Source organism: Eptesicus fuscus, chromosome 5 (assembly GCF_027574615.1).
Source record: "Eptesicus fuscus isolate TK198812 chromosome 5, DD_ASM_mEF_20220401, whole genome shotgun sequence".
In the NCBI taxonomy this organism is placed as follows: domain Eukaryota; kingdom Metazoa; phylum Chordata; class Mammalia; order Chiroptera; family Vespertilionidae; genus Eptesicus; species Eptesicus fuscus.
This window is the reverse complement of record NC_072477.1, coordinates 75446685-75462249: the sequence shown is the minus strand read 5'-3', so window position 1 is coordinate 75462249 and position 15565 is coordinate 75446685. Positions and strand designations below refer to the sequence as shown.

Here is a 15565-nt window from a genome sequence, read left to right as displayed (position 1 = left end):
TGGATTCTAGTTGTTCCTAAGGCCATTGCTGATGTTACAGGTGTGAAAGTTCTTATGAATTCAACAGAAATTGTCTATGTGAAACTACCATTTTAAAAAAATTAATATCTGACATTCAGATACACTATAACTGTTCCAAGTACACTATAAACTCATGATCATACATAGTTTATAATTATCCAAAGATTTGTTAACAAACATACTTTTTTTGTGGTAGGAATATAAGCCCAAAATAGCCTTTTCTTTTAGGATGAGTATTTATGGGAATCTATGTTTAAAACTAGGGAAGTTGTATAAGTCACCCTTGTGTGCAAAACATTATTTGTTGATGTTGAAGGTCTAATAAACCTAGAAGGTCATGACAAAGATCCAGTTTCATTTGTGTCCTGTTCAGAATTTTTTTGCTTCTAGAAAAATTGTTGCTGTAGCAGTTCTTTATAGAGGTCTTCTTGTGTGAACAGTTCCATTGAAATACTTTGCAGTCGTTTCTTTTCAGATTCTTAAAATTCTGTAATTTATTTAAAATATTTTTACATTAATTTTTATTATGCACTTTTGAAATTACTGATCATTAGAAGCCATATAATATTAGGCAATATAGTATCCTATATAATAAAAGCCTAATATGCTAAGTGTCCAGTTGTCTGGTCGGCCTTTCAACCAATCAAAGTGTAATATGCTAATGATATGCTAAGACTGCTCAACCGCTCGCCTTGACTTGCACTGACCACCAGGGGGTAGACGTTTCGACCAGTAGGTTAGCTTGCTCCTGGGGTCCAGCTGATTGGGACTGAGCGAGATTGGGACTCAATGCAGGAGCTGCTCCCTGGTGGTCAGTGTGCTCCCACAGAGGAGCGCCGCTCAGCCAGAAGCCGGGCTCATGGCTGGTGGGCGCAGTGGTGGTGGCAGGAGCCTCTCCTGTCTCCTCAGCAGCGCTAAGGATGTCCAACTGACGGCTTAGGCCTGCTCCCTGCCATCAGTTGGACATCCCCCGGGGGCTCCTGGACTGCAAGAGGGTGCAAGCTGCACTGAGGGGATCTAACCGCGCCCCCCCCCCCTCCATGCGCGCATGAGTGCATGAATTTCATGTACCGGGCCTCTAAATAAGTAAATATGCCACCATACCGCCATACCGTGATTAGAAAGGGAATGAAATACATCAACTCATAGATTAAATAGGACACTTGTATGACAAGCAATATAGTATACCGTGAAGAAAGTGCTGTGAAATTAACAGGGGCTACTGTGTGTCCTGCATTGTAGAGGATTGTTTCATAGAAAGATGAATTGTCTTGCCCTTTGGGTAGCTATAAGCTTCCCTGTTAAGATTCAAAGAGCCCCATTTAGTTTCACAAAGGGCTGTATTTGAACCTGCCTTTGATAATAGATAGGAGGCATTTAGGTAGATAGGGTGAGAAGGTTTCACTTTAATAAAGATACATAGTTGTGAGTATATCTGGGTATTTGGGGGAAGAAGCCAGCTGTAGTTGGGAAGAACGAGGATTGTAAATGGCTTTGTATGGCACATGAAGGAATTTTATCTTCTATCCTGATATCTTAGAAACAGCCCCATGGCCAGAAAAGAGGAACTGGAGGGGAGGAAAGGTGCAAGTAGTTACCATTGTAATTGTTGAAACGGGAGGTCTTGCCCTAACCGGTTTGGCTCATTGGATAGAGCGTCGTCCTGCGGACCGAAAGGTCCCAGGTTCGATTCCGGTCAAGGGAATGTACCTTGGTTGCGGGCACATCCCCAGTAAGAGGTGTGCAGGAAGCAGCTGATCCATGTTTCTCTCCCATTGATATTTCTAACTCTCCTTCTCTCTTCCTCTCTGTAAAAAATTAATAAAATATATTTCTAAAAAAAAAGAAATGGGAGGTCTTGATGAGATTTACTACTATTGGGTTAAAGTTACATAAGTAGATGCTTTGTAGGAGAGAAGAGTCAAGTATAGTTGAGATTTTCTCTTTGATGACTAGGATTATATGATAAAGGTTACAGGAAGAGGTCAGGCAATTTTTTTGTTGATTCTTACTCTATATATCTTTTCCATCAAGGTGTATTGATAAAAGGTGAAGAAAAATAGTTTATACAGTGGTGGGAGACTTTCCATTGAATTGCAAGATGGGTGAAAGAAGCTAACCATCATCTATTCCTTAAACTAATACTTGAGCCCTTATTTTGTTCTAGGCTCACAAAGTTTTAGATTTTGGATTAACTCAATTTTATTGGGATTAGAGGAGCTATCTTTTTAAAAATTATTAATTTCAGAGAGGAAAGGACAGGGAGAGAGAGAAACATCAATAATGAGAGAGAGCCGAAACCGGTGTGGCTCAGTGGATAGAGCATCAACCTGCGGACTGAAGGGTCCCGGGTTCGATTCCGGTCAAGGGCATGTGCCTTGGTTGCGGGCACATCCCCAGTGGGGGGTGTGCAGGAGGCAGCTGATCGATGTTTCTCTCTCATCGATGTTTCTAACTCTCTGTCCCTCTTCCTTCCTCTCTGTAAAAAAATCAATAAAATATATTTAAAAAAAAAAATAATGAGAGAGAATCATTGATCAGCTGCCTCCTGCTCGCCCCCTACTGAGAAATGAGCCCATAACCAAGGTATATGCCCTTGACCGTAATCAAACCTGGGACCCTTCTGACCAGAAGCTGGCACTATATCCACTGAGCCAAACCAGCTAGGGCAGGAGTTATCATCTTGCCTCCCCCCCTTTCTTTCATTTTTTAAAAATATTCCTGAACAATGCTGCACCTGCTTGGAAAGGCATGTGATTAAGAGAGCAAGAGGATTCTGGGCTACTTGGAAAAGCTAAGAGATGGCTCTTTTGTGTCACCTAAGGTGACATTTTAAATAAGAAGGAAGTTTACATTTGCTCAGATCCCCTTTGTTGGTTGTATCTTTCTTGAGTGGACCTGATTATATTATAGTTACTAGGAGGAGTGTTTGTGTGTGTGTGTGTGTGTGTGTGTGTGTGTGTGTGTGTGTGTTTAAAGATGTGATTGAGAGATTATACATTAATTTTATCTTTTTTTAAATATATTTTTATTGATTTCAGAGAGGAAGGGAGAGAGAGATAGTAACATCAGTGATGAGAGATCATTGATCGGCTGCCTCCTGATCAAAGGGACCGAGTCCACAACCTGGGCATGTGCCCCTGAACCAGGAATCGAACTGTGACCTCTGATTCATAGGTCAACGCTCAAACAGTACAATGGCTGGGCTAATTTATTATTTTATAAGTTAACAGTTGTTTGGTCTTGCTGACTTAATTTAGTTGTGAAGGAATTCTGTTTTCTTCTTATCCAATAGGATGTACAGTTACCCAGCACGTGTTCCTCCTCCTCCTCCTATTGCTCGGGCTGTAGTGCCCTCAAAACGCCAACGTGTATCAGGAAACACATCACGAAGGGGCAAAAGTGGCTTCAATTCTAAGAGTGGACAGCGAGGATCTTCTTCCAAGTCTGCAAAGTGTATGTATTATTGCAGCTTCATGGTATTTATTCTATGTTGAAATAATGAAATTAATGCTGCTAAGAATTTCACTTTTTGTAGAAAAGTCTTTGCATAATAAAAGAAGAGAATATAATGATTAAGGGACCAACTCTAGATTGCCTTCTGTCCTTAAGACCCTGGTAATTTGAATACTTCAGGGAGTTGAGGCACCTGTTAAATTTGTAATGTATGTCAGTAAAACTGTACAGAGAAAGTGCTTTAAAAGGGAATTGAAAAAAAATACAATAAAAAGGAATTGAAGTCTTTAGCAGGTCCACAAAAGTCAGAATGCTACTGGTAATGGAGTAAGCACATTAGATTGAGTTTTCCTTTATCGGTTATAAGGTTGAAGGGTCCTTACCTCTGAGACTAATACCATTTCTCCCTAGGGATTTCCTGTTGGCTACTAGTGTATAGTATGGTAGGAATGTTTTTGGTAACTTGTAGCTTCTGTTACATTTGATTCTCATCTAAGGTTTTATTTATTTTAAAAGTGAAAGGAGATGACCTTCAGGCCATTAAGAAGGAATTGACCCAGATAAAACAGAAAGTGGATTATCTACTGGAAAGCCTGGAAAAAATTGAAAAGGAACAGAGCAAACAAGCAGGTAAATGGTATTGCTACTTTTTGGGGGGGGTGTAGAGTTGGGTTAATTACCTAAGGTAATTGAAAGTATATGTTGGAATCGTGGGTATAAAGCAATTGAATGTGAAACTTGGGGAGTTTGAATTGGGAAGGGCATTTGTGTGGGAGGAATTAGACTTGTGGTGCAGTTTTGTGGGCATTGTTTACACCCTATGGACATTAATATCCCTGGACAGACTTGTCCTTCTCATCCCCAGTAGAGATGAAGAATGATAAGACAGAAGAGGAGCAGACCACCAGCTCCCTGAAGAAAGATGAGACTAATGTGAAGATGGAGTCCGAGGGGGGTGCAGAGGACTCTGCTGAGGAGGGGGACCTACTGGATGATGATGATAATGAAGATCGGGGGGATGACCAGGTGAAAACCACGGGAAAGGAAAGAAAAAGGTGGTGGAGGGGGGATCAGGGACACATGGAGTGCCTCTAACTCCATCCTATTTGTGTCTGTTTCTCACAGCTGGAGTTGATCAAGGATGATGAAAAAGAGGCTGAGGAAGGAGAGGATGACAGAGACAGCGCCAATGGCGAGGATGACTCTTAAGCACATAGTGGGGTTTAGAAATGTTGTCCCATTATTTCTTTATCTAGGCGCTTGTCTGAGATCAAAATTTTCACCAGATCCTCTCCCTAGTACCTTCAGCACATGCTCACTGTTCTCCCTATCTTGTCCCTCCCATGTTCATTAATTCATATTGCCCTGCGCCTAGTCCCATTTTCACTTCCTTTGATGCTCCTAGTAGTTGTGTTAAGTCTTACCCTGTAATTTTTGCTTTTAATTTTGATACCTCTTTATGACTTAACAATAAAAAGGATGTATGGTTTTTATCAACTGTCTCCAAAATAATCTCTTGTTATGTAGGGAGTACAGTTCTTTTCATTCATATATGAGTTCAGTAGTTGCTTTCCTAACTGCAAAGGCAATCGCATTAGTTGAGTAGCACCCGAGAGCAGCTTTGAGTTAGAGGTATGTGTTATACCCCATATAAGAGTGCTATGTGGGGCTGTTCAACACAAATGTAACAATGTATTTTTGTGAATGAGAGTTGGCATGTCAAATGCATCCTCTAGGTAAATAATTAGTGTAATAGTCTTAAGATTTGTTTTCTAAAGTTGATACTGTGGGTTATTTTTGTGAACAGCCTGATGTTTGGGACCGTTTTTTCTCAAAATAAACACATCCTTATTAAACCAGGAATTTGGAGGAAAAAAAACCTGGTTTTTTTTATTTTTGTATTTTATATTTATTTCAAATACTTTGTTTCACAGCGGTTTCTACAAAACCCCTAGAATGTACCACGTGTATTTTTATTTGAATCATAATCATTGTGCATAACAACACACACTACTCAAATTATATTTCATTGGGGTGAGTGTAAACATTAAGGAGAAAAGTAACTTTGTGGAATGGAGGGTTTTCAAAATTGCTTTTATACCCTAATGAAAAAAAATTGGGAAATAGATTAAGCTTTTCCACCAGTGCTTTGTGGTCCAGTTGTGCCCTTTTTGAGATATTTGTTGTGTGCTAAATTGTTTCATCCTTAAAAGATTCAAACATGTCAGTATTTTAGGGAAGTTGAAACAACTGGAGAATGACAATTACTTTCTTCCATTTTTGTCCTTTCAATTACTGTTTGTAGCACCAGTTAACCTTCTGGATTCTGAGTCTTTGCCCCAGTGTTACTGAAAATAGAAAACCTCTTTCCCAGGTAACTGAGAACGTAGTGAGGTTTACACACTTATTTTACTTGCAGTTCAATTCATATGAACTAATTTTTGTGCGCCCCTCCCCAATTTCTTGCAATGATTTTTAGGCATAGGGTACACCCAGACTTCTTAAGTTCTATTTATAAGAATCTCCTAAATCATTATATAACAAAGCAGAATAGAAAGAGGCTGAACTATGGGCTGCCCTTGGATCTGAGATCCCCAGTATAAAAGTAGCTTTTGTGTTAAGTTGATAAACATACTACTACCCACCTTGTTTTCTAGTCATGTGATTTCCTATGCTACACAAACTCACTTTTTACACATAACTCATGACAAAGTAGGATGCTTAGCTGGATTCTTAGAAAGGGGTCATTGTTCTAAAATACTAATAACACCTATTTAATATATTTCAGAGAGGAAAGGAGAGAGATAGGAAACATCAATAATGAGAGAGAATATTGATCAGCTGCCTCCTGCATGTTCCCTACTGGGGATTGAGCCCACAACCCAGGCATGTGCCCTGACCAGGAATCCGAACCGTGTCCTCCTGTTTCATAGGTAGATGCTCAACCACTGAGTCACACCAGCCAGGCTAAAACATTTTTATTGATTTTTTAGAAAGAAAGAGGGAGACATTGATGTGAGAACTTTACATTAATTGGCTGTCTCTTGCATGCCCCCTACCTGAGATCAAGCTCCCAACCTAGGCATGTGCAATCCCCCCAGTGCACGGGATGATGCCCAACCAACTGAGCCATACTGGCCAAGGGGAAAGTGTCTATTTTCTTCATTTTTTAATTTTTATTGATTTCGGAGAGGAAGGGAGAGAGAGAAACATCAGTGATGAGAATCATTGATTGGCTGCCTCCTGCACCCCCCACTGGGGATCAAGCCCACAACCCAGGCATATGCCCTTGACTGGAATCGAACCCAGGGCCCTTCGGTCTGCAGGCCAACGCTCTATCCATTGAGGCAAACCAGCTAAGGCGAAAGTGTCTAATTCTTTCCAAACTAAATATTGAAAGAAACTGAGGAATAGCTCTTTCTAATAGCTAGAGAAATGATCATCCATCCTCTGCACACGCAGGGTTATTGACAAAAGATGTGTCTAGGTTATTTTCATAGGGAAAAGTCATTTTACACTCCTGTTCTCAGGCTACTGTGAATTAAAGCCTTCATAGTTGAAAAGAGGTTTCCCAGTAGATTTCAGTTCAAATGTTACCTTAACATCCTAAGCCTATAAAGATTATAAGATTTGTGCTAGTCTGTGCAGGTTCTTAAACCTTTTACAGAGGAAACTTAGGTGTAACAGAAAAGAAAATGCAAACAGGAACAGCAAGGTATGGTAAGTTGGAAAGGAATAAACTGAAGTCAAATGAGGACTGAGAATGTAATGGAAGGAGTAGAAGAAAATTCACTCATTTCAGCCATCCAGTAATTATAAAATGTCAAAGGAATCTATTGGACAATTTAGCAGCAAAGCCTAGGGGTATGACAGGGAAAGTAAAACAACAGGTGACAAACTAAACTTTACAAGTACTAGTGTTTAGGTAATGTTACAGAAATAGTTGGGGATTAGGGAATAGCTGTATATTTAATGGGATTGGTTGAAAGATGTACTTTATTCTGAGAATATGTGGCCAGCCTGTGATTCAGTAATTTTTAGGCGAGAACTAGAAAGCATCATTATTGACTGTGGACTGGGGAAATGAAGGACTTAGCCACATAAACATTCCTACTGACCTTTCTATTTAGAATAAGAGAAGTTAAACTACACCAGTGATTTTCAACCTTTTTCATCTCATAGTACACAAACATTAAAATTATGTGGCACACCAAAAAGTACTTTTTTTTGCTGATCTGACAAAAAATAGTTGAAAAGAGGATTCCCAGTAGATTTCAGTTCATTCACACCGGACAGCTATTGTGTTGGCTGTTGTCGTGTTTTAATTTGACAGTCTAAAGGAAAAGAGGTAAGAATTTCTGACTAAATAGTCAGGTATTGCATATTTTAATTCTTGTGGCATATCAGTTGAAAAATCACTGAAATACACTAATGTCAATTGGGGTTTGAGTTTCTGGACCCTAGTTCAGATTACCTTGACCAAGAAAATGCATTTAAGTTTAAAGAAAAAGCGCCTTGGTAACTGGAGGAAACCAATTAAGAATAAAACACAGCTATGACAGAAATGAGGGTAATCAGAAAAATGATTTATATGTAATACGCAGAATATGGACTATTAAGTAACTTTAAAAGTACTTAACAGGCTTTATCAATGCTGTACTTCACAGAGAACAGATATCATCTATACTGGTTTTGACTAATATGGACACTATGTTGGGAGAATTTTTAGTGTTTAGAAAGAGTTTGGCATAAATTAAAAATTTAGTTAAAGTAGAGAAAAAGCTAGATATGGGTTTATACCTGACTGATGAGAGAATTCCAGGTGTTTACAGAGGAGACTGACTAAATTAGGGATGTTGTAAAATTCCAGGTTTGGATTTTTGGTAAATTAATCCTATTGAAGTTAAGTAAACCAAGGAAAAGGTCTGAAAACAGTATGTGGTTGTATTAGTAACTTCGTTAATTTAAAAAAATATTTAGCCCCAATTATGAAAAGTAGGACCTGTTTGAAGAGTAGTGAAGTTAGCCCTGTTGGGAAGTAGGTGGGACACTTCCCCCACAGCTTAAATTAGAGGTGCAGACTGTAATAGCAAGAGAGAAGAAATAGTACAATGGGGTGAATGCCAAAAAAAGGGTAGTTCATAGAAATATGTTGAAGCCCAAGATGAATGGGGATAAGAAAGCATGGTGCTCTCTTTCAGTCCTGAGCATGCCAGATTATTTTTTTAAGGTCACACAGGAATAAAAGAGCTTGAGGGACAAAAGATGTTCTGAAGTCTGACAAATTTCCTTGTGCAAAAATAACATGCTTTTCACAAACCTAAAAAAATTGTAATTACAATGGTTGTCAGTACTTGATCAAATTAGTTGTCTAATGGTTCTCAACCTTAGTTGTGCATTAAAATGACCAAGGGAGCTTTAGAATCCTGATTCCCAGGTGTGTACTCCAGATATTAAATCTCAGTCACTGGGACTCAGGCATCATCATTTTTCAATTGGGATGTGTGTGTTTGAAATGTTGAGAATATACCTGCATTAAAATCTGGCCAAAGTATAGAAATCACGTAAAGGAGGTATGTGGGTAGGGGTAAAGGTGAGAGAAAAGCTAGGATTGAAGACAAAAATCTTTATTCTCTGAGGTTGGAGGAAAGCATGTTAAAGCCCAACTTGATTGGCCCACCACTCTTAAAGCTTCTGCACTGTCCAGTAGAATTTTCTGTGATGATGGAATTGTTTATTCATTGACAAATATAGTAGCCCTGTGGCTAGTGTGACTGAGAAACTGGATTTAAAGTTACTAGATAGCATGCTAGAGAAGGCTTGATTACTAATTCAAAGTTCTACAAATGTGTCTGTTTCCAACATATTTTATGTGCTGAGTTCATTGAAAATAACATACTTCTAGGACCTAGACCGTAACGTTGAAAAGATTTTCCTAGTGTGAGAACCTCTACAACTGCAGACCCAGTCCATGTAGGTCACACTGATATAGCAATGCCTCTTGCAGTATACAATATTTTTTTTAAAGTGCCTGAAGCCCAAGGCAGATACCACTATTACAGAATGTTGTATATGCATTGTGCTAGAGTGGCTCATAGTCATAATAGCTGCAAAAGCACATTGAAAATTGCCTGGCTAAGAGCTGAAATGCTGTTTTATGCAACATGGTTGGGCTTTAGAAATGTAGCAAAAATTCAGAGATTACACTTCCACCCATTGTCCTTAGCTCTTCCTGGATCACCCAGAAACTCCTATTTTAAACCATTTCTTCTACCTCAAACAACATAAGCTTTCCAAATACCTTGTAAAAATTCCTCTCTGTCAGAGTACTTGATTACACAACTTTGGCCCTGTACCTTGATGCCTTCATGGCCCATTAAAAACATCTGGCAGTGTAATTGCAAGAATTTCCTAAAAAAGACTGGTCTTTACACCAAAAGTGTTAATTAATGTGAAAGGGGTTCACTGACACGGATTGATTGACCTTTGCAAATCCTCACAAGCCACAATAATTATTTCTGGTGTGAATTGGGGACAAGTGAATTGGGAAGAAAGGTGAGCCTGAAAATCTATTTGTTCAGTGACTCAAACTCCCACACATTTCCAGCTAGCTTGGTCCATAGTTTACTTTTTTCTCCCAGACTTCAAAATCTTAAAGTTTGATGGCTACTTTTTGGCCTCTTGTCTCCTTGCCCTAAAGAATACTTGATAACAGACAGGTATGAGACACTTAAAAAGTCCCTCTTGGCCGTGCTGGGGGAAATTGTAGTGGGGCCAGGTGGTCTGCTAAGGAGCCAGCCAGAGCCAACTGCCAGCCCAACCTCATCCACAATATTTCTCTCCCTAGGAACCAGCCAAACCTGCCCCTCTCCCAGAACTTGATATGAACTCTCCACAAAAACTTCTTTAGTGCAGCTAGGTCATTCCCAAAGTCCTTGAAGCTACTGGGGTTTAGTTGCCAGAAAGTTGACTGTAACTGCTGGGAATGCTATGGTGGTCTGCCCTGTCCTTGCCAAGTCTCCCATCCTGCAATGACAGCGAATTTCCAGCTCTCTGCCTTGGACAGAGGGAAAGCAGCCCTTAGTAGAATCTACTCCTCCCCCCGCCGCCCCCCAGGAGTAGTCATATCCTCATTCTCACTGTTCCACAGCAGCCTTGGTGTTTGCCGTTAGTGTTTTCATTCCCTCCTACAATACTGATCCATTCTTCTGGCAGGCCCGGCAGCTACCTGGGTACATAACCTGGGTCCTACAGCCAGTGGACCAACCACATGGCAGCACTCCTGAAGTTTATGCTGACTTGCCCTCTTATGCATTCACCTGAGTAAGAATATTAACCCTTTGCACTCGCTTTTTTCTCGATTCCTTTATTCTAATGCTACTAATGCTAACCGTGTCGAGTCACACTCAACATCCGAGTGCAAAAGGTTAATGCAGAGTCCCTCACTTCGTCAAGGAGTCCTCAGTCTTCATGTAAATGACTCAAAGGTTCATTTTTTCCTAGATCTCTACAGATCTAGGAAAGTATTATCCTACCTTTGGTGTATCTGAGGAATCCTGTTCCCACCAAGATGGCCCTTTCCTACCTGTCCTCTACATTTGTTTTTCATGTTGTCTTCTTTACAATGCCCTTTGGGTGTTGTTTTCTCCTTACTGTTGATTCCTTAGCCATCTCCCCGCCCCCAGTTTTGCAATTTTAAATTCTGTTCTTCACTAGTTTTGTACTTAGCAGCTTCAGAATATCCCAGGCACAATGCACTTGCAATGTAGCCACACACCTTTTTTTCTAAGAAGAAATGTGCTAGTGAAAAAAGAACCAATGTTAACAAAATGCAATTTGTTAACTGATACAAACACGAATATATTTGCTCAGATCAGATGACATACCATATTGTATAGCTGTGGATAAAGTTCATGTGCCTCCTAAATATCTGTTAAACTGTTCTATTTCTCTCCATCTTGACTGCCACCATCCCATTCCCAGCTACCATCACCTTGCTCCTGGCTTACTACAGTAGCCTCCTGTATACCCACATCCACTGTGATCCTTTTCCAGTCACTTCCACAGCAGCCATAGTGATCTTTTCAAAATACATATAATCATGGCGCTTTTCCACTTAAAACTCTTCTGACTTTACTTGCCCTTAGATAATGACAAAACTTTTTAACACAGTTTACTCGACTATAAATGGCACTCCTTGCCCATCTGTCCAGCCTTTAACCTATGATCCCTCACTTAACCTGTTCCAACTATAATGGACTTCTCTTTATCCCTCTACTCCCCATTCTCTCCCCTGCCACCTTTGCCCAATTGATTCCCTAGTTAACTTACGTTCATCCTTAGGGTTGAGCTCATGTTGCTTCTTCCAGGAAGCCTACCTTGCCTTTCTTAAGTAGGTCAATAGGCTATCATAGAACCAAGAATCTTCTTGATAGTGTAAATTACAGTCACACTCATCAATTTGTATAATTATTTGATATGTTTTTGTTAGAGTAGAACACATCTATTACTGTTCAATATATATCTCAAGTGCTTAACATAGTGTCTAGGACATAAATATATGTTGAATGAATGGGAAAGGGAAAGGAAGAAGTAGGGGAAGGTTAGTCCTGGGTGAGGCAGTCTTGGAAATAGGCATCAGGAATGCCAAGCAAGGCTGAAGGAGCAAACTTTCAAAAATACACCTGAAGGGGGAAAAAACACAAAAAATCTGAAGGAGTTGTAATACCTTGTGCCTAACTCAAGGGGGTGCATTCCTACAGGTGAATTTTGTGGCCCTCTTTCACTGTAATGTAATTTCACAATCCTCTTCCAATGTCAGCCTCCAACAAATCCCTCAGTAACCTGCGTCTGATGCCAAGGGTGAGAGAGAGAGGGTATTATCAGAAAAGATGGATGTGCTCATTGCAATTCACCTGTCTTTAAGTCCCATTTCCCTTAAAAGCCCCCTCGCATATCTTAATTTTTTTAAATGAAAGTATACATATAATAAAATGCATATGCTTTAAGCATACAGCTTCATGAAGATTTACAAAGTGAACATGCTTGTTTAAACACCATCCTGCTCAGGATAGGGAACATTGCTGGCACCCAGAAACCTTCAAGCCCCCTCCAGTGGTTACCCCACTGGGAACCCTTCCTCTAACTTGCATCACCATAATAGGTTTTGGCTGAGTTATATATAGATGGCATAGTATTTTATTGTTGGAAGTTTGGGCTCCCCTTGAGAGAGTTTATCTGGGGGGTGATTCCAGGAAACAAGTGAGGAAGTGAGAAGAACCAGACAGTTAAGGAGGAAAAACCAATATAAGGGTTTGTTGTTGAGATTGGATACATAATCCTTCCCAGAATTGTCTGAAGGATGGGAGAATAGGAGACCCTATTTATCTACTGGCTCCTGTTCCCCATTGACTGAGGGATGCCACAAGGAGGTTAACTTCCCTGCAATTCTGGACTGTAACTGATCTTAGATTCCAGCATCATTGAAAGACATTTGGATTGTTTTCAGTTTGGGATAATACTTCTGTGAACATTCTTGTACATGGCTTTTGAGAACTCATGTGTACACATTTCTTTTAGTTATATATACAGATGGAATTGTTGGGTATGTGTATATTCAGTTTTAATAGATATTGCCAAACATCTCAAAGTGATTGTACTAATGTATATTTTCACTAGCTGTAAATGAAATTTTAAGTATTTTAGGTTTTTTAATGGGTGTACAGTGGTATCTCATTTTGTGTTTGTTACCTTTTGGGTAAACTTTTTATTGCAGCATAATTTAGATACAGAAAAGTACATAAATCATGTGTACTGCTGTTACTTTTCATACACTGAACACACAACAGCAGGAAATCAAGAATTGGAAGATCAGCAGCACTACCAAAGTCCCATGCATGTGTGCCCTCTTCCCGCCACTGTACCACCACACCAATAACATTACCATCCTGACACTGGAGATCCGTCTGGCCTGCTTTTGAACTTCAATGGGATAATATGTAGGCGTTTTCTTTGTTTAGCTGCTTTGATTCAACATTATGTCTGTCAATTCGTATTGGTGGCATGTTGAGGTTTTTTCATTCATACTGCTGTATAGTATTACAGTGTATAAATATATTGCAGTTTATCCTGTGAACAGGCATTTGGACTTTCCAATTTTGTCTATTATGAATAAAGCTGCTATGAACATTCTGGAGCACGTCTGTTTTTGAACATATGTATTTATTTCTGCTGGCAATAAAACTAAGAATGATACCCTGGCTAGTGTGGTTCAGTTGGTTGAGCGTCATCCCATGCACCACAAGGTCACTGGTTCGATTTCCAGTCGGGGCACATGCCCAGGTTGGGGGCCTGATCCCTCATCGACGATCCCAGACCAGCATGCATGTGGGAGGCAGTCAATCAATGTTTCTCTCTCTAAAATCAATAAACATTTTAAAAAAGTGAAATTAGTGGGATATAGATTATTACCCCACACCATTGTCTAACTGCTGTTTTTTTCCCCTCAATTTTAGCCATTCTAGTAGAGGTGTCACATTAAAAAAAAAAAAACCTTTGAGAACCGGAAACAGTGTGTGGGTCTCTTCCCTCTTGCGGCCACCGTAGGAGCGCCAGCGATCAAAATGAAGTTCAATCCCTTTGTGACTTCTGACCGGAGCAAGAACCGTAAAAGGCATTTCAATGCACCTTCCCACATTCGAAGGAAGACTATGTTGTCTCCTCTTTCCAAAGAGCTGAGACAGAAGTACAGTGTTTGGTCCATGCCCATCCGAAAGGATGATTAAGTTCAGGTTGTTCGAGGACATTACAAAGGGCAGCAAACTGGCAAAGTAGTCCAGGTTTACAGGAAGAAATATGTCATATACGTTGAACGAGTGCAACGGGAGAAAGCTAATGGTACAACAGTTCTTGTGGGCATTCACCCCAGCAAGGTGGTTATCACTAGACTAAAGCTGGACAAAGACCGCAAAAAGATCCTTGAACGTGAAGCCAAATCTCGCCAAGTAGGAAAGGAAAAGGGAAAATACAAGGAAGAAACAATTGAGAAGATGCAGGAATAAAGTAATCTTATATACAACTTTCATTAAAAACTTAAAATGAAAAAAAATTATTTGCTTTTTAAAAAATAAGTTTTTAATGTTGGGATAATGTTAGATTTACAGTAAAGTTGCAAAGACAGTAGAGAGAGCTCCTTGCATACCCATTGTTCAGTTTCCCCTAATGTTAACATTTTAAAACTATCATGATACACTTGTCAGTACAGGCAGTCCTCGGGGTACATTGGACTCGACGTAAGTTGTTTCGTGGTTACATCGCCATCTCCCATTTATTTATTTAAAAAAAGTTCTGTCATTTCGGCGTATGTACATATGTGCTTTATGTTTTTTATTATTTATTTACCACAAGTAAAGGTCAGGAATTGTTACCTTTCTTTTAAATTATTTTACTGTTTCACTTCATTACTGCTGTGTATGTGCTCCATGTGAGTGACCTAGGTGCTTATGTAGGTGGGTTCCAATTTACAGCGAAAATCACGTTATATCGCGCCGTAGTAATGGATCTCCCACGTAACCCAAGGACCTACTGTACTGAGAAATCAGCTCTGGCAGGGTAGTTAAGTTGGTTAGAGTATCATCCCAATACACCAAGGTTGCAGATTTGATTCCTGGTCAGGGCATGTACAAGAATCAATCAATGAATACATAATTAAGTGGAATAATAATCTCTCTTGCTGGCTCTCGTTCTAAAATCAATTTAAACCCTCACCCCTCAAAATCCTGATAAACCAACACTGGTACATTACTATTAAACTCCAGACCTTACTTAGATTTCACCAGTTTTTACGTGTGTGTGTAGTTCTGCACAATTTTATCCATGTATAAATGCATGTGACCACCACCACAATGAATGTAGAGAACTGTTCCATTGCCACAAAGGACCCTTTGTACTATTTACTATCACCCCACATTCTCCATCCTCCCACTATTCTACCTAACCCCTGGAAACCACTAATCTGCTCTTTAACACTATAATTTTGCCATTTCAAGAAGTTATACAAATGGCATCATACAGTATGTAACCTTGAATT

At 39.7% G+C, this 15565-nt stretch overlaps 1 protein-coding gene and 1 pseudogene across 16 annotated transcripts in view; both read left to right on the top strand.

The window, feature by feature from the left end:
- The window catches only part of HNRNPC (heterogeneous nuclear ribonucleoprotein C), a 45770-nt gene extending 40800 nt beyond the window's left edge, over positions 1 to 4970 (top strand). For 9 of the 16 annotated variants that reach the window (XM_054716415.1, XM_054716417.1, XM_054716412.1 and 6 more), the window contains 4 exons: positions 3290 to 3477; positions 3994 to 4107; positions 4322 to 4503; positions 4603 to 4970. In XM_054716415.1, the coding sequence (XP_054572390.1) occupies positions 3290 to 3477; positions 3994 to 4107; positions 4322 to 4503; positions 4603 to 4686 (568 nt within the window). In that variant the 3' untranslated portion in view covers positions 4687 to 4970. The remainder of the gene's footprint in view (positions 1 to 3289; positions 3478 to 3993; positions 4108 to 4321; positions 4504 to 4602) is intronic. The other 7 variants (XM_054716424.1, XM_054716426.1, XM_054716425.1 and 4 more) reach the window with 5 other exon arrangements.
- A 9074-nt stretch (positions 4971 to 14044) lies between these two features.
- LOC103302742 (60S ribosomal protein L26-like) lies at positions 14045 to 14601 on the top strand (annotated as a pseudogene).
- Positions 14602 to 15565: the final 964 nt, after the last annotated feature.